The 26,630-nt window shown below is 40.8% G+C and overlaps 1 protein-coding gene across 1 annotated transcript in view; it reads left to right on the forward strand.

The window, feature by feature from the left end:
• LOC115413915 (neuronal PAS domain-containing protein 3-like) overlaps positions 1-26,630 on the forward strand; it is a 212,861-nt gene that overhangs the window by 152,819 nt on the left and 33,412 nt on the right. Inside the window, exon 3 of the mRNA XM_030127058.1 lies at positions 834-1,078. Coding sequence (XP_029982918.1) covers positions 834-1,078 — 245 coding nt within the window. The remainder of the gene's footprint in view (positions 1-833; positions 1,079-26,630) is intronic.

The following is a 26,630-nucleotide window of genomic DNA, read 5'->3' on the forward strand; positions in this document are numbered from 1 at the left end:
ACATTTTTTTTTTTTTTTACTCCAGCTAAAATTAATCACCTGTCTTTATGTGTGGCCGGCAGGAAGCCCACCGAGGTTTTAAGCTCTGATTTATTACCGAGTTAATTCATAACGGCGTCGATGATGATGAGCAGCCGCGGGAAAGTACGGACGTCACCAATGGTGGTGAAGGGTGAAAGGAAGGAGGATGGAGGGTAAACAGAAAAGGAGGAGGAGGAGGAGGTGGAGAGGAAACAAGGAAACAAGGGTGAAAGGAAGGAGGATGGAGGGTAAACAGAAGAGGAGGAGGAGGAGGAGAGGAAACAAGGAAACAAGGGTGAAAGGAAGGAGGAGGAGAGGAAACAAGGATGAAAGGAAGGAGGATGGAGGGTAACAGAAAAGGAGGAGGAGGAGGAGAGGAAACAAGGAAACAAGGGTGAAAGGAAAACAGGAATGAAAATGCTGAGTAAAAAGAAAAGGTAAAGGAAAGATGTAGGAGAGAAAGGAAAGAAGGAAGGAAATAAAGGAAAGCAGGAAGTAGAGGATGTAAGTAGAGGAGGTTGGACTGTTTAATGAAGGAGTCGTTCAGTGTTTGGTTCTCAGGTCATGTGACCTGTAGACGTCTGATCCTAATTCACAGGTTTATATTTATACATAATTAGGATTAAAGTCATTGTATTTTTCTCTTATAAAACATTTTGTCGTTGTTGAAGTTTTCCTAAAGGTCCGTCTGTGCTTTCTTCAACACTGTGGACATGGATGATGTTCTCAGACGGACCTGGACCTGCTGGTCTTCGTTCATCTGGTCTGGACTCAAACTCAGCTCTTTAACTCGTTTGTTTCCTGTCGTCCAGGCTGCAGGCTCTGAGGAAGGAGAAGTCACGGGACGCGGCGCGATCGCGGCGGGGGAAAGAGAACTTTGAGTTTTACGAGTTGGCGAAGATGCTGCCGCTGCCGGGCGCCATCACCAGTCAGCTGGACAAGGCGTCCATCATCCGCCTCACCATCAGCTACCTGAAGATGAGGGACTTCGCCAACCAGGGGGACCCGCCCTGGAACCTGCGCATCGAGGGGCCGCCGCCAAACACCTCCGTCAAAGGTAGGACGCAATGCAACAGGGCTGATAACGGGGTGGATGATGGGACCAAACAGGGCTGATAACGGGGTGGATGATGGTTCCAAACAGGGCTGATAACGGGGTGGATGATGGTTCCAAACAGGGCTGATAACGGGGTGGATGATGGGTCCAAACAGGGCTGATAACGGGGTGGATGATGGTTCCAAACAGGGCTGATAACGGGGTGGATGATGGTCCAAACAGGGCTGATAACGGGGTGGATGATGGGTCCAAACAGGGCTGATAACGGGGTGGATGATGGGACCAAACAGGGCTGATAACGGGGTGGATGATGGGTCCAAACAGGGCTGATAACGGGGTGGATGATGGGTCCAAACAGGGCTGATAATGGGGTGGATGATGGTCCAAACAGGGCTGATAACGGGGTGGATGATGGGTCCAAACAGGGCTGATAACGGGGTGGATGATGGTCCAAACAGGGCTGATAACGGGGTGGATGATGGTTCCAAACAGGGCTGATAACGAGGTGGATGATGGTTCCAAACAGGGCTGATAACGAGGTGGATGATGGTTCCAAACAGGGCTGATAACGGGGTGGATGATGGGTCCAAACAGGGCTGATAACGGGGTGGATGATGGTCCAAACAGGGCTGATAACGGGGTGGATGATGGGTCCAAACAGGGCTGATAACGGGGTGGATGATGGGTCCAAACAGGGCTGATAACGAGGTGGATGATGGTTCCAAACAGGGCTGATAACGGGGTGGATGATGGGTCCAAACGGGGCTGATAACGAGGTGGATGATGGTTCCAAACAGGGCTGATAACGGGGTGGATGATGGGTCCAAACGGGGCTGATAACGGGGTGGATGATGGGTCCAAACAGGGCTGATAACGGGGTGGATGATGGTCCAAACAGGGCTGATAACGGGGTGGATGATGGGTCCAAACAGGGCTGATAACGGGGTGGATGATGGGTCCAAACAGGGCTGATAACGAGGTGGATGATGGTTCCAAACAGGGCTGATAACGGGGTGGATGATGGGTCCAAACGGGGCTGATAACGAGGTGGATGATGGTTCCAAACAGGGCTGATAACGGGGTGGATGATGGTTCCAAACAGGGCTGATAATGGGGTGGATGATGGGTCCAAACAGGGCTGATAACGGGGTGGATGATGGTCCAAACAGGGCTGATAACGGGGTGGATGATGGGTCCAAACAGGGCTGATAACGGGGTGGATGATGGGTCCAAACAGGGCTGATAACGAGGTGGATGATGGTTCCAAACAGGGCTGATAACGGGGTGGATGATGGGTCCAAACGGGGCTGATAACGAGGTGGATGATGGTTCCAAACAGGGCTGATAACGGGGTGGATGATGGTCCAAACAGGGCTGATAACGGGGTGGATGATGGGTCCAAACAGGACTGATAATGGGGTGGATGATGGGTCCAAACAGGGCTGATAACGGGGTGGATGATGGGTCCAAACAGGGCTGATAACGGGGTTGATGCAGGACTTATTTGGATGATTTTTTTTTTCTTCGTGTCTTTTGTTGCTGTACTTGTTCATCTGAGACGGCGTCTGTTTTTCTTTGTTGACTCGACATCATCGGTTAAACCCTGTGGAGTCGTTCAAAATATATTTTTACAAATGCTTCAGTTATTGTAAAGTTGTTTTTTTTTTTTTAATTAATTAATTAATTAATTTATTTATTTATTTATTTATTTGGTATGGTTTTCTGGCAAAATCCAAATGTGTAACTTTATTGACCTTTGTTTTCACGTCCATTTCTATAAAGTTTGAGTATTTGATTCAGAAAACCAAACAATGACCCAGATTCTGTAGTTTTTATTTAAATCCATCCTAAGTGTTCATTGTTTTCCATCAGTTTCTTGTAGTTTTTTCAAATCAAACCGTTCCAGTCGCAGCTTCACAGACTCTGTTCAGGTTTGACTCTGATTCAGTCGCTTTAGAAACTTCGCGTCTTCAAACAAACCTTTTTGTCTTAATGAACGTGAGCTGACGATCAGAGGCTCAATCCGTCCATCCGTCCATCGTCCGTCCATCTGTCCGTCCGTCTGCAGCTTTAAAGTCCTATCAAACAACACGCGAGCGGCGGCGAAGCGCACACACACCGCCGGGCGAGCCTGTGCACTAAGTGATTTTGTGTGAAGGGAACATTAAGCTTTGATGAATTTGTGCCTGGAGTCGCCGAGTACACACAGCACTTGTGAATCTAAGTGGAATTTGCCTTTGAAATGGGCCCTTTGTGCGACGCACTTAGAGCAGAAGAGGAGCGCTCGCTTTTAACAGCGACGTTTGGGCTCGTACCAATGACCCCAAGATGAAAGAAAATTGCCTGAAACTTGAGTGTGTGTGTGTATGTGTGTGTGTGTGTGTGTGTGTGTGTGTGTGTGTGTGATATTTACCTGTGTGCACGGACCAGGATGTGTGAATAACGTAATGCCGTGTGTGCGTGTGCACATGGTGGTAACACACGGCGGCAGATGGCATCATTGTCGTCGGCGCTTTGAAGAGGAGCATGCATTTTAATGAACAGAACAGGAATGTATACGCCAAGTATGTGTGTGTGTGTGTGTGTGTGTGTCGACTTCCTGAAACAGACACACAAACACACACAGGTTTAGAGTGTCCACAACTAAAGAATGCGCAACGTTTTACAGTGGACACAGATCTCTGATTGGATGACATGCACTTTTTACAGTGGATCCAGATCTCTGATTGAATAACATTAACTTTTTGTAGTGGATGCAGATCTCTGATTGGATGAAATCAACTTTTTACTGTGGATGCAGATCTCTGATTGGATGGCATGCACTTTTTACAGTGGATGCAGATCTGTGATTGGATGAAAATTCACTTTTTACAGTGGACACAGATCTCTGATTGAATGACGTACTTTTTGCAATGGATGCAGATCTCTGATTGGATGAAATCAACTTTTTACAGTGGACACAGATCTCTGATTGAGTAACATGAACTTTTTGTAGTGGATGCAGATCTCTGATTGGATGGCATGCACTTTTTACAGTTGACGCAGATCTGTGATTGGATGAAATTCACTTTTTTACAGTGGACGCAGATCTCTGATTGAATGACATGTACTTTTTGCAGTGGATGCAGATCTCTGGATGAAATCAACTTTTTACAGTGGACACAGATCTCTGATTGAATGACATGAACTTTTTGCAGTGGATGCAGATCTCTGGATGAAATCAACTTTTGACGGTGGACGAAGATCTCTGGTTGAATGAAATTAAGTTTTTACAGTGGACGCAGATCTCTCATTGAATGACTTGAACTTTTTACAGTGGCCGCAAATCTCTGGTTGAATGAAATTAACTTTTTACAGTGGATGCAGATCTCTCATTGAACATGAACATGAACTTTTTACAGTGGACTCAGATGTCTGGTTGGATGAAATTCATTTTTTACAGTGGACACAGATCTCTCCTTAGATAAAATAAGCTTTTTACAATGGGCACAGATCTCTCCTTGGATTAACTGAACTTTTTACAGTAGATGCACATCTCTCCTTGGATGAAATTAACTTTTACAGTGGATGCAGATCTCTCCTTGGAAAAATTTAACTTTTTACAGTGGACACAGATCTCTCCTGTGATTGTGAATTGTATGAAAAAAATTCAGACATTATTATGACACTGTAGACTGAATGACCTTCAACCTTTAACCAATAATAATCGGATCTTTATTCCCATGACGTTCATGGTACGTTCGCCTGGACACCAGAGGGTTCAGGAGTTTATTTAATGGAACAGAAACTGGAAAAGTCATTATTTACATGTACAGTTCAAATAAAAAATAAGAATTATATCACATTTGTTTACGACGGCATATCAGCGCCACATCGGAAAAATAAAAACACCTGTCACTACGAGAAGAAAGTTGTAATATTTAGTGAATACAGTCGTAGTTTAAAAATAAAACCTCATAATTTAATGAAAATAATGTCGTACTTTTGAGTTTAAAGTTGTAATATTTTGAAAATGAATTTGCAATAGTACGATAAAGGGTCATAATTTTTTCACTTCCTCCTCCACAAAAGAGGAAATTTACTCCAAATCTGTTCTGTTCTTACTACAAAACAAACCCAAACGTGTGCGAACTGTCTTCAAAGTCCTTCGACTAATAGGCTCAGTATTTGGTGGGCGGGGCTAATAGTCTCAGTATTTGTCCTTTGTGTGTAAACCCCAAATGAAAGTAGAACCTCACAGAATGTTCCAGTTTGACATGATCAGACCAGTGGGTACGACTGGATTCTGGAAATTAGGATATTTATACACCGGTTTTTAAACTACGACATTATTTTTGTAAAATTATGACTTTATTCTGGAAAAATTACGTTTTATCTCCATAGTTTACGACTTTATTATCGTAGTGACAGGTGTTTTTATTTCCTTATGTGGTACTAATATGCTGTTGTAGTTTGACCACAAATGTAGTGGCAAAAGTCTGCAGCAAAAAATAAAAATAAAACACAACATGAAGAAAAATGTGCAAAAAAAAAAAAGTAATTATTTTGACTTTAACGGGATAAAAGTGAAAAATGACACAAACTGAAGGATTCGAGTCTGATCGGACGAAAAACTGGAGCTGTTTTTACGTCAGAGGACGAGGTCGCGATGGATGAAGGCCTGACGTACAAAGTACATGACACACACAAAGTACACAACACACACACACAAAGTACACAACAGTGCGATGAAGCCGAGGCCACTCTCACCTTGTGTAGAAAACCACACAATTCAATTTCATCAGACTTACCCTCCTACCTGAACGAACACACACACACACACACACACACACTCTGCAGGTGTGTGTGTGTGTTCAGGTCATCTTTCTCTCTCCTATTGACTGACTCTAATGAATGAATATCCTCCTTCACAAGACTGGGCGCGTTCATGTGTGTAACAGTGTGTGTTTGTTGTGTAACAGTGTGTGTGTGCGCGTGTGTGTGTGTGTGAGCGTTCACTACAGCAGAGTGTTATTGATTTTGGCCTGTGTGTAGCTGCTCTGCATCGGTTCAGGTAATAAAGATGGTTTTGTGCCACTGTGTGTGTGTACTTGTGTGTGTAGTTGTGTGTGTATTTGTGTGTGTTTGTGTGCGTTTCTTCCTGCTGACGACTCCTTCTGTTTGACCCGCTGAGAATATCCTCATTTATTGTGTTTTTTCTGCTGTTCTTCATTAATTTTCAGGCCTTATCTGCTCTTTTCTTCTGCTTTTCTTTTCTTTCATCTTCCATTTCTGTCCATTTGTTGGTTTATTTCAGTTCAAGGCCTTTGATTCCTCTGTTTTTTTTTTTTATCTCTTATCATCGTACTCATCCTCATCACCCTTTCAGATTTTCGTTTTTTTTTTTTTTTTTTTTCAGTTTTTTTCGGTCATATTCCTTCAGTTGTGTGTTGGATTTAAAGGGTTCATTTGACCTGAGTTTATACTGAGTGGATCAAACACCAGTGGAAATGTGTGTGTGTGTGTGTGTGTACATATATATATATATATATATATATATATATATATATATATATATATATATATATATATATATATATATATGTATATATGTGTGTGTGTGTGTGCGCGTGTGTGTGTGTTTAACCCTTTAACCTCTGATGTGTCTGCTCTGACACATTATTTAAAATACTCAGTGTTTTCTCAAGAAGAAAAATGAGGCCGATCCTCCTCATCTTCATCTTCATCTCTTCTTTCTTCCTGTTTTCCTTCTTTTCTTTTACTTCTCCTCCTCTTTCACTCTCTTTCATGTCTTCCTCCTCCTCTTTTTCACCTTCCTCTTTGACTTTACACTTTGTTTGTCCTCTTCTCTCTCCTCTTCCTCCTCTTCCTCTTCCTCCTCTTCTTCCTCCTCTTTGTCCTCTTCCTCCTCTTTGTCCTCTTCCTCCTCTTCCTCCTCTTTGTCCTCTTCCTCCTCTTCCTCCTCTTCCTCCTCCTCCTCCTCTTCCTCCTCCTCTTCCATTGACCTTTGCAGTAATTGACCCATCAGTTGCTCTTCTACAGTTTAGTGTTGGAGGTTTTGACTTCCTGTCAGAGAGTCTCCACATCTGCTGCAGGACGCCACACAAACAACCATGACCTTTGCAACATCCTGACATCCAGTGTGTGTGTGTGTGTGTGTGTGTGTGTGTGTGTGTGTGTGTGTGTGTGTGTGTGTGTGACTGGACTGACCGTCCACTACCTTCTGTTGTGTTTATGTGTGTGTTCGCCGCTTCGTGTGTGTTCTTTGTGTCTTTGTGTGTCGGCGTCGGGGTGTTATGTGTGTGTGTGTGTGTGTGTGTGTGTGTGTATTGCACATGTGCGTACAGTACAGTGTGTCTGACGGTCTGTTGTGTTTGTGTGTTTGTGTGTGTGCGACCCCCTCCGACACCTGGTTATTCATTATGCATGCAGAAGCAGCAGACACTGAAATGCCACACTTCATGAGCCAGTCTACAATCAAGACACACACACACACACACACACACACACACACTGACTCACTGTACGACACACACTCCCACAAACAAACTCACTAACTGCCTTTACACACTCCTACCTCACAAACCCACGTGGACGTGTCGACACACACACATACCTGCAATAATACACACATGTAAACTACACACAGACACATACACACAGACACATACACACAGACACATACACACAGACAAACACACACACACTGTCGCTGCTTTACATTCAGTATAAATCCTGTCTCCACTGCTTATTAAAATATAAATTATGGCATTTTTTATAAGAGCCACAGACCTATTTAAGGCTGTGTTCAGGTGTGTGTGTGTGTGTGTGTGTGTGTGTGTGTGTGTGTGTAGTCGTCCATTAAAACCAGTTTATGATTATTAATGTGATGCTGTGCAGGCGTGAACAGTTCAGCCAAAAGTCGATTATTAAGATGAGATCAGGTGAAACTTTATCGATCTGTGTCAGAAAACGCCGTCACTCTCAGATGGAAGAAATAACAAGTGTGAAAGTTCAGAGTCTGTCAGCAGAAATATTCATCTGGAGGGTTTTAATGTCTTAAAGTTGTCTTTATTTGTCCAAAACGTGTGATTCATTCAAGTAACAAATACTTAATTACTTTACTGAAGAGTTGTCAGTATATGTATATTTGAAGACAAATATCTGAACTCTTACCTCCTTCCACCTGCAGAACAGAGTTCATTTTTATGAATAAAAGGAGATGGATTAGTTCTGTTTTGGTATGAATAATAATAATAATAATAATAATAATAATAATAATAATAATAATAATAATAATAATAACAATAATAATAATAATAATAGAGCAGATTATCAGTGAAATCACTAATGATGAAAACAGCATAAAAGAAACAGGAAAATGTGACAAGATGGAAAAAATAAAATAAAAAACAACAAAACATGAGATGAAATATAAAAACTAACAAAACGTAACAAGATAAGAATAAATAAAAAGTAACAAAACATAACAAGATAAGAATAAATAAAAATTAACAAAATGTAACAAGATCAAAATAAATAAAAATTAACAAAACGTAACAAGATCAAAATAAATTAAAAAAGTAACAAAATTTAACAGGATAAAATAATAAATAAAAAGTAACAAAATGCAACAAGATAAAAAAATAAAGATGTAAAAAAAATGTAAAAAGATAAAATATAAAAAGTAACAAAATATGTACATAAAATATGTAGTGAAATGAAAACACAAATGATATAAAAAGGAGCAGCAAAACAAATACAACACAAACTCATCTATCTATCTATCTATCTATCTATCTATCTATCTATCTATCTATCTATCTATCTGTGTGTGTGTGTGTGTGTGTGTGTGTGTGTGTCAGATCTGATGTTTGGTTAATTTACATTAATTTTGTGCATGTTTACTCATGATTCCCATTTGTTTAGGCCTAATAAATAAAAATATAATTGCAGTGGATAAATACATTTTATTTGTCAAAAATGTATCATGAAAGTTTTTACCTACATTCTCTTTTTTGCCAAGAGCAAAAGTTTTGAGCCAACATTCAGCTTCTTCTGAGTCTATGACATATCTATATATACTGACTTACGTCACTAATCAGACTTTATGACAGTATTTCATATCATTTAAACACTGCTTTGCTTTATTTGTCATGGACTGAATCAGTGCATTTATTCACTTTTACCTCCATTTTTTTAGATTCAAGACTGAGTTGAGGCTGTGCAACATGATGAGAAAGATCAATAATCCTTCTTTTACGGTGGTATTTGTATCGTTTATCTGTTTTCATAAAACAGAAGCTGTAAAGAGTAACTGAAGAGTAAAAATGTTCCCATTTGAAGCCTTTGTTGTAATTTTTTAACTGTTGTTTTCTGTTTAGCTTTTGGAAAGTTTCTAAATAAATGAAGAGAAAAAAATGAAAAAAACTTTAATTTGTAAAGTGAGTGATTCAAATAATCTAAAATCTCTTCTTCTATGGTGTTAAAACATTCATCCAACGTCTCGTTTCTCACGTTTATTTACATCAACGCTTAAAAATCCACATAAAGCTTTACTTCTTTACCAATTCTCTGTAATTTTCCTTATTTTAACACAGAGTGAAGCTGTTATTCACTGCTGATGTTTGTTGTTGTTTTTGTTTTTTTTTTGTATTTGCAGTTAAATATTTCTAATTCCAGACCTCTGACAGAGCAGCTCTTCTCCACTTTCATGTATCACAGTCTAATCCTTTTAAAAAAACTCAAAATATTTTCAGTTTTTATGTAACGTTGAACGCTGCGTGTCACAAATCCTAATCTTCAGTGGGTTCGGTTGTTGTGTGTGCTGTTGTCGTTGTTGTGCTTTTGCGTCCACTTAGCGTTCGCACAAAAATCAACCTCCCGCCTTGTGAGTCTGCAAGCGCCGAGTGAGAGTCGAACGGAGAAATGAGAGGGATAAAGACGAGACGGGGGGGTGGGGGGGGATAAACGAGACAGTCAATTAGAGAGACAGAGGCTATCAGTGAGTGAGCGGGGGTGGGGGGGCAGTAAGGAGGGGGGGGGGCAGTAAGCAGCGGGAGCCTGGTCTGGTTATGATCCATCTCGTGTCTTTGTACCAGCTGACGGTTTTATGATGCGCCTGCTGCCGGGGCTAATGGCTTCCTCCATTATACTGAGGGAGCACAGTGACCCCCACACCCCGGGTAAACACAGGCCCCTCCCACTGCCGCCATCGCCGCCGCAACACGATCTGTCACACTGAACTGAGCTGAACTGAACTGAACCCAGATCAGCTGGACGGTAGTGGTGTGTGATACTGCTTATTTTGGTATCGATCCGATACCAAGTAAATACAAGGCCAGTATCGTTGATATCGATACCGATATGTTTCAATAATTAATGTGGATGAATAATTGAATTGTTAAACCTCAATTAATTTTCATGACCCTTAAGGGTTTTGTGATGTTTCCTTTTTTATTATTAAACAGTTCAAACCCAGGACAGAATTAGGACAAAGTTTATAATTAAATAGAAAACACTTTATTATCAAAATAAGTTTTTTGTTTTTCTTTGCAGAAACAGAAGAACAGTAACTAAACTATTTTTCCACATACATTGTCATATCTGGAATTTTTTTCTTAAATTAACAAAGTGCACAAAATTATCACCAAAAAATAAATTAAAACAAATAACTTTTCTTCAGGTAGTGTTCAGAAACTGTGACGTAAAATTAAATCTACATTATCTGTCCCTTAGAGCCTTTTTATTAATTCTTCCTCTGGTCGTTGTCTCATGTCAGTTCTGTAAATATACCCACATGTTGCTTTTCTTCCGTTCCGTTCTTCTTCTCCGTGACTCAGTCTGTGCGTGCGTTGTGCGTGTGCTGGTGGGCGGGACCACCTGAGCCGGCGGTTCACTTGTTTGCGTTGCGCTGCTGAGTCACATGACGGCACAACATCAAAACACACAAGAAGGGGGAGGAGCAAAGTGTGTCTGCTCTGCACTAAGACAGAAGCGGAGAGTCAGGTGACCTGGGTGTGGCCTCTTTGATGAAACCTCAGTAACGCATACAAGAGAAAAACGGAAACTAAAGTATCGATCTCACCACACTGGTATCGATCTGATATCGATACCGACTTGGTATCGATATTATCGATATTTGGATCAATCGGGCTACCCCTACTGGAAGGCGCCGATGTGAAGAATGGGAATGAATCCGGCTTTGTTTTGGACAGATTTTTGCTCAAAGATGCATTTTTTTCAGGTTAGTTTGTGGTCGAATGAGGCGATTCAGGAGGATAATCATACAAATTGCGACAAAAACATGAATTTGACCCAAGAGGATTCATAGTTGGAGGGAATATGTTGAAAAACACACAAAAAACCTGCAAACACCGTAAAGTATGTCCAGTACAGCTGTTTAAACTCATTCACTGAGTAGATGATGGATCCCAGAGGTCAAAGGTCAAGGTCACAGTGACATCAGAACATGGTTTAGCTTTGAAATCCACTTTTCACGTTATGAGACATCGAAAGTTAACACATCTGAGCTGATTTATGCTTAGTTTGTAGATTCTGCCGCATAAAACTATAGAAAACTAGACCTTCCTGGAGGTTCTTCTGGGTTCAACTGGACTGGTTACCTCTTTTCAAAATGTTTCATCTCATCCAAGAGACTTCTTCAGTTCTGAACAACAGAACCTTTTGTTTTTCCTCCACTTCTCCTCCTGTGACGCAGAGCTGTGACGTTTATCGCATTTCAATGACGTAAAGGTCGGATCAATGCGACCTGGACGTTCAGACTGAAGTCACATTGGAAAATATCAGATCTGTATCAGATTTAGGAACATATATGAAAGTGTTCTGGGTCAAATTTAGAACTGCATGTGAAAGTGTTCTGGGTCAGATTTAGAACTGCATGTGAAAGTGTTCTGGGTCAGATTTAGAACTGCATGTGAAAGTGGTCTGGGTCAGATTTAGAACTGCATGTGAAAGTGGTCTGGGTCAGATTTAGAACCACATATGAAACCACATATGAAAGTGGTCTGGGTCAGATTTAGGACCGCATATGAAAGTGGTCTGGGTCAGATTTAGGACCGCATATGAAAGTGGTCTGGGTCAGATTTAGGACCACATATGAAAGTGGTCTGGGTCAGATTAGTGCTGTTCAGACTGTCTGTAACAGATCAGATCCAGGTCACATATGGACACATTTACCTGCATCTGAACAGAGTCTTAGACTTAAGTTCAGCTTCTATTCACTGTTAAATATTTTATCGTAACCATGATCCAAATAAGAAATAAATCCGATCTAAAACATAATGGTATCACTGTAGAAAACACAAGTCCCTTTTCCTTTGGACATCTGCACAAAACTTTACCCATATTTAATTAATGTGGAAAAAACAGAAGTGTATAATGTCGGTTTTTCCATTAAATCACAAATATGATGATTTGTTTATTATTGCGAGATGACACAAGAAGTCATTCCATAAACATATCGACGAACGTAAATATGGTGTTGATTTACACATGTATTCATTGTTTTTCTGTATTCCTCCTCTATCTCCTCCTAAATTCTAAACTGATGTGGTTTCCTGGTGTGTCCACACATACACACACATGTTTGGGTTCAACTCTTCTTCTTCTCTTGTTCTAACATCCATCAACATCTGTTTGTTTTGGTCATGTGACTCTAGTTGCGGTAAAAAAGTCTTTCCGTTGCAGTTTCGCTACGCCCGAAAAACCACCTTCTGCAAGAACAAAAACTTTCCAACGAAAAACAAGAGATTTGGCAAAATTGTTGTTTTTCCATTAGACAAATATTTTATGCTCAAGTTAAATTCTTGTAGTTTGAGGGTCAGTGGAAAAGAGATCACAAACACAAACACAAACACAAACAAACACATGCATCTGCTACAAAAAAGGACATAATGACTGTGATTGACCACAGTTTGGGTGTTTAATCTACCGCTACAGTCTGAGTTGGAGGAAGTTTGTCTAAACTCCAGCGTGTGTGTATCTTCTGTGTTGTGTGTGTGTGTGTGTGTGTGTTGTGCGGTTCTCGTGGCGGTTGTGAGCGCGTGCAGCTGATTGTTTGCTGTGTTGATGCAGATCGGTCCTGACAGCGTACAGCCTGTTGTTGATCTCTCTCCAGCTGTTAAATTCAGGTTAGTCGTCATTTAACAGCAGGACCGTCTCCTCGCTGATGTCTGCGAACAACCAGACGTCTGCCTTTAACACCAACGCCGCCGCCGCCGCCGGATGAGCACCGCGACCCCCCCGTCCGGCTCTAATCACTCCATCCTCTTTGGCTCACATCTCTTCTCAAACCTAAATCTGCTGCTGCTTCTCATAATAAACCCGTCAGACGTGGTAGTGGTGGTGGTGGTGGTGGTGGGGGTTTCTTTGCGGGGCCGGTCGCTGTAGAAACGTGGCCGATCCCCCTCGCCAAGGCCCCGCTGGGTTTGGTCCGGCGGCTAAAACCACCCTCTGTCCGCTGGCACTGCCGCTTAATAAACGCAGAGTAATTTGAGCAGCTGTGAGGACGAGATGTTTTGATTCCAGAGTCACAGTGTAAAGAAAAATGGAGTGACAGAGGGAGCGGGAAACAGCAGTAATTATAAAACTAATTACCAAATGCTGATGATGCCCATAGGCTTTGCATAACTAAATTTAGACCAGGAAATTGCTTTCGGCTGCCGACGTGGCTGCCGGGCGTTTCGTTCATCATTTTTTCCTTCTCTGTCGCGTCCTGCATGCTGTCACACACCAAAGAGGAAAAAATAATCACCATGGAAACAATTACTCCAAACCCCCCCCCCCCCCCCACACCACCACCACCACTCTTCTATCTTTCTTCTTTATTTTGCTGGCAAACACAAAACCGCTCCAGGAAGTGTTGTCGTCCGACATTGTGTTGTTGTAATGACGGGAAATCTGGTTGCTTGTTTTGTGTTTACCCGTGGTACAATTAAGGCGAACACGTCCTCGCAGTCGCGGGTTTATTGAATCAGCCCGTGTTCGTCTCTGCGGGTCTGAATATGAAATGACATGTTTGTGTCTCGTCGAGTGTCTGCGTGGATTTGTCGGAGTTTCTGCTTCTGAAACTGTCGGCCGTCCATCACAGTTTCACCGACGTTTTGATCAACATCGGTGAAGAGTCGACGGGTTTGACCCTTAAAGACCAGAATGCCCACCTTTAACCCTTAAAGACCCAAACATCCACCTTTAACCCTTAAAGACCCAAATGTCCACCTGTAACCCTTAAAGACCAGAACATCCGCCTTTAACCCTTAAAGACCCAAACGTCCACCTTTAACCCTTAAAGACCGGAGCGTCCACCTTTAACCCTTAAAGACCCAAACATCCACCTTTAACCCTTAAAGACCCAAACGTCCACCTTTAACCCTTAAATACCCAAACGTCCACCTTTAACCCTTAAAGGCCCAAGCATCCGTCTTTAACCCTTAAAGACCCAAACATCCACCTTTAACCCTTAAAGACCCAAACGTCCACCTTTAACCCTTAAAGGCCCAAACCTCCGTCTTTAACCCTTAAAGACCCAAACGTCCACCTTTAACCCTTAAAGACCCAAACATCCACCTTTAACCCTTAAAGACCCAAACGTCCGCCTTTAACCCTTAAAGACCAGAACGTCCACCTTTAACCCTTAATGACTCAAGCGTCCACCTTTAACCTGGACCAGGGGTGTCCAGTCCTGGTCCTCCAGATCCACTATCCTGCATATTTTAGATGTTTCCTCTTCCAGTCCACCTGATGGGCTTCTGCAGAGCTGGATGATAGGCTTATCATTTGAATCAGGTGTGTTGGAAGAGGGAATCATCTAAAACATACAGGATACCAGCCCTTGAGGACCAGTACTGGACACCCCTGACCGAAACCATCTACTGATGGAACTGTTTAATACCTGATGATCCATTAATGTGATTCGTGCATAGTAAAACTGGTGAAAATGCAGTTTTACCTCAATAAAATGTATAAAAACTTGAAAAATGTTAATAAAACGAGCAAAATTCTTGAAAAATAAAGAAAAAAATCATCAAAACATCTTGAAATATGGCATAAAAGAGAACAAATCCTTTTTAAGTGAGAATAAAATGAGCAAATGAGGATGAATTCGTCATTTATAACATCCAGAACCCTGTATTTATTCTGTTAACCCTTAAAAACCAAAATCATCTACTGATCTAAACTGTTTAATACCTGTTGATCCACTAATCTGATCAATCCATGTCAGTAATTGGTGTAAAACACAGTTCTTCATCTTTTCATGGTCATCAGATATGACCATATCTGGATGTTCAGAGGTTCCGTAGTTACCGTTGAAACACTGTCATCTTCTACAACACTGATTCACCAGTAAAACCCATGGAGTTGGATCAATGACAGTGGATAAAATGAACAAAAATAAATTTTAAAAAAACCTACAAAATAATAGATAATGTGGGAGAAATAAGCCCAAAAATTAACTGAAATAAAGTTAAAAAAAAAAATAAAAAAAAAAGAATAAATTAAGCAACAAAATGAACAAAAAGAGGCCAAGTATTGAATAAAGATTAATAAATCAACAAAATAATAAGTAACATTAACAAAATAAGCCACAAACAACAAAACTGAAGAAAAAAAGGAAAATGAACTAAAACGAGTATTGACCAGGTTTCACCAGTAAAACCCATGGAGTTGGGTCAATGACAGTGGATGGACACACTGGGTTTATATGAATTAAATAAACTAAAAGGAATAGCGAATGTACAAACTAACAAGTAACAGTAAAAAATAAGCAAAAGTTTACTAGAATTAAGTAAAATTTTAGCTAAGGTGATCAATAAAATGAACAAAAATGAATAAAAAAAAAAAAATAAGAAGAAGAAGAAGAAGAAGAAGAAGAAGAAAAAAAAAAGACCAAAAACAAACTGAACAAAATTGAAAATGAATAAATAAATCTATGTCAAACAGTCTGTATATTTATGAACCAAGTCTATAAAATAATAGTGCATTCATATTTGGATACATATTTAAATAAATATTACATTGTCATTGCAGAACAGAAGATTATTGCACATATAGGAAGGGTTTATATTACTGCAGAGCCATGTGTCGGTATGAACCATGTTGGGTCGGGTCCAGAGCCATAGAAAGAGAGAGTTACGACACGCTTTGATATCGCCGCTACGGTGATCACATGGTTCATGTAAGAATCAATAGTTCCAAACCAGCGGTGCTGTCCTGTTCTTCTATGGGACAGACAGCACTGAGTGGGTTAATACAGGTAAATGTAAACCAAATAAAACACACACTAGTCTATTTCCACCCGTTGTGTTTCTACTGCACAGGTGTCAAACATGCGGCCCGGGGGCCAAATCCGGCCCGTCAAAGGGTCCAATCTGGCCTGTGGGATGAATTTGTGAAATGCAAAAATTACACTGAAGATATTAACAATCAGTGTTGTCAAAATCATTTTAATTCAGGTTCCACATACAGACAAATGCAGTCCAATTAGATTTCAAGTGGGTCAGAACCAGCAAAATATTATCATTATAAGGTATAAATAATGACAACCCCAAATTCTCTCTTTGTTTTTTTGGTGTAGAAGATGTAAAATTTACATGAAAATGTTTACATTACCAAACTATACTTTTACAAAAAATAGGACCAATGGCCCTGTAGCTTACCGGCCAAATGAAAAGCTTTGGGAAATGTATCCAGATGCCATTTATTATCACCCAGTTGTGTGTATTTATTCTATTACAGAAATAGCCCATGTTTTGGTCGTATTCCAATCAGATCTGTAAAAAATTCAAATTCCAACTTGATATCATTGATACTGATTTATTGGATCAATCCACTTCCTATCTCTTATAATGGGAAAATTTGTCAAAGTGGTACCAAATCCAGAATCAGATCCGGATCGTAATAATTTCAATACCTTGTGTTGACATCATCATACAGAAGCTGTATACCGCGTTTGAAGTCAATCAGAACTGGAGTTTCGAAGAAAAAGACGATTGAAATGTTTTCCCCATAAGAGCCCATGTTAAATTTTCCGTCAGTTGATCCAGAAGAAGATCCTGATCAGCATATGGACATTATGTTTTGGTCATCTCTCCATCAGGGCTGGACTGTAGAAATTTACACTGGATATCATTTATATTTACTGAGTTATTGCATCGATCCACTTCCTATCTGTTATACTGTAATGGGGACATTTTCAAAGTGGCACCAAATCCAGAATCAGATCCAGATCCAAATAATTTCACTAAGTTTTGTTGACATCATCATAAAGAAGCTGTATACCAAGTTTGAAGTCAATCAGAATTGTAGTTTCGGAGAAGAAGACGACTGAAATTTTTGTAACGGACGACAGACAACGATGATGACGGCAGACGCTGCATGACGACAACAGCTTACAGCCTGTCGGCCGGTAAGCTAAAAAATGTGAATAACCTGAACAAATATGAACAAACAGAAATGTCTTAAGAAAAGTAAATGCAATTTTATCAACATTCTGCCTCTTACTAAATGTTTTGTGCGATTGTAATGCACATGTGTAAATGATAAACTGATAAACCGAGGCATAATATTGTTAAAATTGCACTTGTTTTTCTTAAGACGATTCAAGTTGTTCATGTTATTCTGATTTTTAAGGAAACTTTGTAGATGTAAACCTGATCGTAATAAAATTTTACTTTTTTCACTGTTGTTATTTTACTGGTCCAGCTCTCTGGAGATCAAATTGGGATGAATGTGGAACTGAACTAAAATGAGTTTGACAGCCCTGCTCTACTGTATGTCTGTTAGTGTCAGTTGTGTTTTTCAGTAGTGGGGTTGACCACTAAAAGGACTGACTTTAGTTCTGTCAACAGGTTACATTTAGTCGTAGGTTTACGCAGGGTGCGATTTGTCAAAAAAACAAAGGGGGGGATGTGGGGTTTTTGTGTGTGGGGGGGGGTGGGGGGGTGCTGTCCATAACTAACATAAGCTACGCTGGTGTGAAGTAAAAGAAATGTCACCAATACAGGAAATACACTGGATCAGTGGAAAGATGACCATATCTGATCAACTTAGCACTGGAGTTGGTAGATCAGCAGAAATTTTTTTATTTTTTTATTTTTATTGGTTTATTTAAAAGGGACCATGCATATTTATGAACATTGCTGTGTAAAAAAATACACTCATGTCAATATGGCAGAATTAGTAAAAATAACTCGTTTTCATCTGCAGCCCGTAGGCAGGTGACAGAAACAAGACATAAAACAGCCAACATTAATACAGCACTCATTCACAATAAATCAAAAAAAATTAAAAAATACACATAATGATGACATAGGCATCATCAAAACAAACAAATAAACTAAAAACAAATACCTAGTATGATAACAGAAGCATTAGCCTATACATTCACCCCTATACTTATATACAACTAAACACAGACAGTGTGTGGGGGATGAAGTGTATGTTAAGTAAAAGTGAGTGCATCTGTGGTTTTCTACTGTTTGAAGTGAGTTTTAAAAGTGTTATATGTTGGGCACTGTCTTACTCGGGGGGGGGGGGGGGGGGGGGGGGGGGGGGCAGGTTATTCCAGAGTTTAACTCCTTCTACTGACAGTATGTTTTAGCCAAAGGTGGTATCACACAGTTCCCATTTACAGAGGCCCATCTTCTACCTCTGCTTTCAAGTCTTTGGGGGGGGGGGGGGGGGGGGTGCTAAGGTTATGGAGCACTTTATATAAAAAAGAAACATACTTAAAATTTTTTAAATTCTCAAAACCTAGAAATTTATGTTTTTTTTAGTAATGAGAAAAATAAAAATGAATGTGTTCCGACGCCACCATACTCAATGTTTGAAACTATTGGCCCCGCCTCCCAAAAAAACCCAAACCAAAACAAACAAACAAAAAAAACAAGGTTTACGTGGTTTAAAATGATGAAAATCAATCAAAGAGAAGCTGAAGACGTTGACCTGGATGGTGTCGCAGCTCTGTTTAGTCCAGCGCTCTGGTCGGGTCCTGGTCCGGGGTTCTTCCAGGAAGTGTGGTGGTCGCTGGTTTCACTTTGTATTAATCATGGTGCGACTGTTGTGAAGGACGTTTGCCCATTAGAGCTGATGTCCTTACTAACCCACTTATATGTCTAATGTCCTTTTCTAATCTGTTTATCCCGCTTTGCCTCCATTCCAGACAAATGGGGCGTTATTGGCTTACGTTAGCGTTGGCCGAGCGGCCCTCAGCAGTCAATCATCTTCTCTAATATTCCCAACGCCGAGCTCTGACACTGAATTAAAACCGACATGAAAAGCGTGTGTTGAACAAAGTAAAGTATTTCCAATCAGGTGTAATTGGCTTGTCGGAGCCAGCGGTGATATATGTTGGTAATTAGTTAAGCGGCCTGAGTTTGTCTCAAAGGATGTTTTTTTTTTCTTTTTTTTCTTTTTTTTTTTAGATTATTTTCCTCCTCCTTCAGCCAATCGTGAATCAAAATGTCTGAATAAACGAGGGAATAAGGAGCTGCAGCGCCAGTCGGCAATACATACGATTAGACCGGACATTCCAGCCCCAAACCTGGAGGTTTTTTGTTTTTTTTTTTATACCCATCAGGCCCTGCTGGGACCGACGCCTATAGAAATGTGGTTACCATGGAAACTGCCTCTGTCAATAAGAGAAGGGGGGTTGAAGATAAACACAAGAGTAAAAAGATCACATTAGGAAAACGGCAAAAAGACCTGAGGTTTAAGTTCAAGTGGGAGAAGTTTAGAGAGTAGAAGTTGAATTCACTGCACACTTTTGGATGGATTTGAACCAGTGATTTTTAAAGATTTTTAACAAACGTGGTTCAGGTTTGAAGGGAATCCCATTTAGGATTAGAATGTCCAAATAGTGCCCAAAATAATGTCCAAAGAATGCCCAAAGAATATCCAAATAACATCCAAATAATATCCAAATAATGCCCAATTAAGGTCCAAATAATGCCCAAAGAATGTCCAAATATGCCCAAATAATGTCCAAATAATGTCCAAAGAATGCCCAAAGAATATCCAAATAACGTCCGAATAATGTCCAAATAACGTCCAAATAATGTCCAAAGAATGCCCAAAGAATATCCAAATAGCATCCAAATCATGTCCAAATAATGTCCAAATAGTGCCCAAATAATGTCCAAAGAATGCCCAAAGAATGTCCAAATAATGCCCAAATAATGCCCAAAGAATGCCCAAATAATGTCATCCTTCATTAAAATTCAGAGACACAAAATATTGATTTATATTCTTTAAATAATCAAATGTTTCCTCAAATTTCTCACTTGTTGCTGAAGATTAAGACGAAGTGTCATTAGTCTGTTTTCCATGGTCCATCTGAGCTAAACTTTGCCCATATTTATATAAATGTGTTCCAAACACAAGTGTGTAATGTTGGTTTGTCCATTCAGTCCCAAATGTGCTGATTAGTTTCTTTCTTCTGGTAGATGTCAGTAGAAGTCCTTCCATAAACAGGAACATAAATCTGTGTTGTTTTGAATCTAGAATGCTGGTTCCCACTCTATCTCCTACTGAATTCTAAACTGATGTGGTTTCCTGGTGTGTCCACACACACACACACACACACACCCACACACACACACACACACATTCACACACATGTTTGGGTTCGACTCTTCTTCTTCTCTTGTTCTAACATCCGTCAACATCTGTTTGTTTTGGTCATGTGACTCTAGTTGGACTCAAAGGTCTTTCCATTACAGTTTTGTGTCATATACCGATTTAACCAGGATAAAACACCTCTAACAACAACAACTATTCAGAGAAAAACCAGAGTTTGGGTGAAATTGTCATTTTTCCATTAGACACATTTTTATGCTTAAGTTATATTCAGACAGTTTGAGGGTCAGTGGAAGAGACTAATGTCTGATGAGTTTGGAGTCGGCTGTTGTTGGACCACATTTCCATTTCCCATTTGACTAATTGTCCTGGTCCAACATGGACTGTAATTGGACTAGTACCTGCTCATGGATAGAATTATTATTGTGTGTGAGATGTTTCTGAAAAGTGACTGTTGTGATGATGACAGGACGGCTGACTTCGTATTTAGACTGTAATTAAAACCCTGTCCAAAAACACATTCCTCCCACATCGGCACAGAGTTAATTTGAATATTATAATTTACGGCGTTAATTTGTTTGGTGGTAGAACTCTCATTTTGTTGAAGTTTGCGGAGCATCGTTATCTGCGGGGGGGTGGGGTGGTTGTGAGGTCACGGGAGACCTTCCTGAAGTCCTGTTCCTCCTGTTGGTTTGATAAAAGCTGCTGGTGTTTCTACGGTTGAGGTTCCCTGAAGGGGACGCTGGGATGTCCTGACACTCCTCAGACGGAGTTTGGACTCAGAAACGTTCAGATCTGAGACACAAACAGAGTCGAGGCTGTTTACAGTCGAACACACACCAACGTCAGTACTGAACTGAAGCTCCTGTGGGTCCGGAAAATTCCATCTCTGATGGAAACTCCAAACTCTGTGAAGTCGGACACAAACGGGATGTGTTTGTCACTAATTAAGCTTTCGTTTATTCCCAAAAGGATGAAAGAGCTGATCTAATGGAGCCATTGTTCTAATAATATAATATAATATAATATAATATAATATAATATAATATAATAATATAACAATATAATATAATAGAAGAATATATAATATCATCATATCATAATATAATATAATATAATATATAATACAGGGTAACAATGCTGAACAAGGAGAGGATTAGACTTATTCATCCTTCACAAAGACCCCGCCCATAATAGAATAGAATAGAATAGAATAGAATAGAATAGAATAGAATAGAATAGAATATTATTCTATTTGCTCAGATTATCTGTTACATGAGGGGCTACAGATTAGATAGAGATCTAGATTGTCACTAATATTACGGGTTAATAGATCCAGATTATCTTTAATATAAAGACTTTACTGATGTTTAAGTGGAAATGATTATCTGTAAATAAGAGCTTTAAAAACAGATTATCTGTTAATTCAAGGAGTGACATACTAAGTGTTTACGGATCCAGATTATCTGTTATATAAAATTTATATCATCTATAAATTGAAGGGTTTATGTATTATGTGTATTGAAAATCCAGATGATATAAACTCTGATGTAAAAGGTGTAGATTATGTGAAATGTGAAGGGTTTATGAATGCAGATTATGTCCAATATGAGGGTTTAAAGGTCCAGATTATCTGTAAATTGAGGGTTTAAAGGTCCAGATTATCTGTAAACTGAGGGTTTAATTGTCCAGATTATCTCTAATAATCTGGACAATTAAACCAATTAATGATTTGGAATATGACAGAGTTATGGATTTAGATTATCTGTAATGTAAAGGGTTTATAGATGGAGAATATGTGAAATATGTAAAGTTTACACATCCAGATGATTTATAATATAAAGAGTTGGATTATATGTAATGTGATGGATTTACACATAATCCAGATTATCTGTAAAGGGAAGGGTTTCTGATCCAGATTATGTGGAACATTTATGGGTTCATATGACCTGTGATGTGAGGGGTTTTCCATGTGTTTTGGACCTAAATGCTTGATTGGATTATATTTGCTGGACTGTTACCAGGGAAACCAGACCATATTTTTGGGGATGGATGGATGTTTGATCTGCAAACAGCCTTCAAAAAGAAGAAAACTGGAAAACAACCTTTTACACATGTGTAGCTGTTGCACATTCAAAATGGTTTATATATTCAGAAAGACAAGATTGTTCGCTTTCATTTGATGTGGAATAAGTGGAGGTGCATTAATGAAGGAGGTGTGGACATGGGTGGGGTTTAAAATAATCACCTCTATGTCCCAGGACGGAAGATTGTTAAAGAGTTGGTGATGAGATAACTCTGACTGATCTTTGCTAACATGCAACTCTAGCTAGGCTAACGTCCATTCAGGAGTCAACTTGTGCCTATTGCCCAGTCTGAGGGGTTCTGTAGGTGTCCAATGGTCTGGGGGGTTCTGTTGGTGTCCAGCGGTCTTGAGGGTTCTGTTGGTGTCCAGTAGTCTGGAGGGTTCTGTTGGTGTCCAGTGGTTTGGAGGGTTCTGTTGGTGTCCAGTGGTCTGGAGGGTTCTGTTGGCGTCCAGTGATCTGGAGGGTTCTATAGGTGTCCAGTGGTCTGGGGGGTTCTGTTGGTGTCCAGTGGTCTGGGGGGTTCTGTTGGTGTCCAGTGGTCTGGGGGGTTGTGTTGGTGTCCAGTGGTCTGGGGGGTTCTGTTGGTGTCCAATGGTCTGGGGGGTTCTGTTGGTGTCCAGTGGTCTGGGGGGGTTCTGTAGGCGTCCAGTGGTCTGGGGGGTTCTGTTGGTGTCCAGTGGTCTGGGGGGTTCTGTTGGTGTCCAATGGTCTGGGGGGTTGTGTAGGTGTCCAGTGGTCTGGGGGGTTCTGTTGGTGTCCAATGGTCTGGGGGGTTCTGTGGTGTTCAGTGGTCTGGGGGGGTTGTGTTGGTGTCCAGTGGTCTGGGGGGTTCTGTTGGTGTTCAGTGGTCTGGGGGGGTTGTGTTGGTGTCCAGTGGTCTGGGGGGTTCTGTAGGTGTCCAGTGGTCTGGGGGGTTGTGCTGGTGTCCAGTGGTTTATCTCCTTTTGGGGCGTTGGAACCTTTGTGTTCTGTTTTCTTTGACTTTCTGTTGCTATGGCTACAGTCCAGCAGACAGAAGTCATGTGGTGTGTCTCGGCGTACGGTCCATGGGCGGGCCTAAAGATGGTGGTGGGATTGCTCTGTGACATCACATGACATCTATGAATAGACACATACACATGTTGATGATCATACAGCTTCTCCTTGCATCTGGTTTCAGTCTGATTTGATTGTGTTGGTATCAGAGTCAACGCTGACACTGACCCCGAAGTCGTGGATTGAGTTTTTCGCAGTTTGATTGTTTGTTTTTTTCCGACTCAAAGTAAACGCCAAAGTGTCCAGAGTGTTTTAATAACAGCTGTGAGCCGGTGAATATGCAGCTCTGCTTTTAAAGCCGCCGTAGCAGTGGGACGTCGGCGCCGCTCTGTTATTACCTTGTTTACTTCCACACACACATAGAAGCAGAAGATAAGCGTGTGGAGGCGTGCAGAGATAAATGCATACACTCCACACTTCTATACCGTGAATGCACACACACTGAGCCCAGCGCCGTCTGATCGAAACCAATGGATTTAATGGATTTTTACCATTTCAAATATAGCAGGGGAGAGTTGGAGGACACGGAGACAGAGACAGGGAATTAGATAAAGTGGAGGGAGAAAGGGAGAGGGCGGCGGCGGCGGTTGCTGGTCCGTGAAGCGTTCAGCTGTACCTCCATCTGAACGCTCCACTAACGCTCCAGCCATTTCTTAATAACACTCATAACTGCTGCGTCCATCTGTCCGTCTGTGGGTCAGCTCCCTCCATCTGTATGTGCAGGTTCAACATCAGTCTGTTACTATGGAAACGGGCACCAAGTAGCATCATAAGGCCACGTTCTACTGAGACGGAAAAAAGTTCTGCGTATAAGCAATAAAACAAACCAGACGATCCATGTTTATCTTCGGACATTTTTACAGAGTCTGGACTTTCTACGAATATTTAGTTATTTATCTGTCCTTTGAACTGAACTGCAGACGGTTCTGTGGGGTCCCCAATCTGAAGTCCAATGTGGTCTCCAGGTTTTGTAAGGTCCAATGTGGTCCTAAATCTGACAGACATCACTTTCATATGTGGTCCTAAATCTGGCAGACACCACTTTCATATGTGGTCCTAAGTCTGACCCCGACCACTTTTATGTGTGGTCCTAAATCTGACCCGGACCACTTTCATATGTGGTCCTAAATCTGACACAGACCACTTTCATATGTGGTCCTAAATCTGACACAGACCACTTTCATATGTGGCCCTAAATCTGACCTAGACCACTTGCATATGTGGTCCTAAATCTGACCTGGACCACTTTCATATGTGGTCCTAAATCTGACCCCGACCACTTTCATATGTGGTCCTAAATCTGACCCAGACTACTTTCATATGTGGTCCTAAGTCTGACCCAGACCACTTTTATGTGTGGTCCTAAATCTGACCTGGACCACTTTCATATGCGGTCCTAAATCTGACACAGACCACTTTCATGTGTGGTCCTAAATCTGACAGACACCACTTTCATATGTGGTCCTAAATCTGACCCCGACCACTTTCATATGTGGTCCTAAATCTGACCCCGACCACTTTCATATGTGGTCCTAAATCTGACCCAGACTACTTTCATATGTGGTCCTAAGTCTGACCCAGACCACTTTTATGTGTGGTCCTAAATCTGACCCAGACCACTTTCATATGTGGTCCTAAATCTGACAGACACCACTTTCATATGTGGTCCTAAATCTGACCCGGACCACTTTCATATGTGGCCCTAAATCTGACCCGGACCACTTTCATATGTGGCCCTAAATCTGACCTAGACCACTTGCATATGTGGTCCTAAATCTGACCCAGACTACTTTCATATGTGGTCCTAAGTCTGACCCAGACCACTTTTATATGTGGTCCTAAATCTTATTCGTAACTGATATTTTCCAATGTGACTTCAGTCTGAACGTCCAGGTTGTATTTATCTGACCTTTACGTCATTGAAATGCGACAAACGTCACAGTTGTTGGTCCTCCATATTTCTTTCTGTAAACACAGTGTGTGTCTGCGTGGTCTCGTATTTCATCAGGACATCTTTAGTGTATATGGGTCACTTCAGGACCTCTTTAGTGCACGTGGGTCACTTCAGGGTCACATTCAGTTCAGACTCCAAACTGATAGAAGTCACATTTAATGTGGAATATGACTGGACATACAAACAAATCAGATTTCAACCAAAAATTCTAAATTATTTATTAAGACCTACTGTGTGAACGGAGCCTATGTTCATGCAGCTCTGCCCTTTTGTCCAAATATGGTCACCTCCAGAAAGCGGATGGATGGATGGATGGACAGATGGATGGATGGATATAGATGATCCCTGTAACTGAAATAGTGTAAATGTTATTATAATTAATTGTTTCTTAAAGACACTAAAGTCAAAAGTTCACACATTCAGTCTTTTCTTCTTGAGGAAAAAACTGAATGTGTGAAATGTTTCTGATCTAAACGTGGTTCAGCTCAAATAAAAACACCAGTATTTACATCAGAACGTCCCGTCGAGTCTCAACAAACCACTTAAAAACACACTCAACTCCTCTGATCAACAGTCGCATCAAAGTCAGTTCTGTTTGGGTTTTTTTTTTTTCTGCTCGGAAAATATTAAAAAATCAATTAGTAAATGTTGAGATCAAAGTGTTTGAGTGACAGGCAGACGGCAGTGCTTTAATCAGCGTCCTGAGGGACAGATGGCGTCACCATCAACCTTCAGTCGATGCTTTTAGACTCAAAGCGTCGGCTTTTCCTCCCTCTGTTCTGCACCGGGGAGGTTTGAAGAGGAGGAGTTAGAAAACAACAGCTGGAGATGAGGTCCGAGAGGAGGAGGAAGAGGAGGAGGAGAAGGAGAAGAAGAAGAA

Source organism: Sphaeramia orbicularis, chromosome 22 (assembly GCF_902148855.1).
Source record: "Sphaeramia orbicularis chromosome 22, fSphaOr1.1, whole genome shotgun sequence".
Classification (NCBI taxonomy): domain Eukaryota; kingdom Metazoa; phylum Chordata; class Actinopteri; order Kurtiformes; family Apogonidae; genus Sphaeramia; species Sphaeramia orbicularis.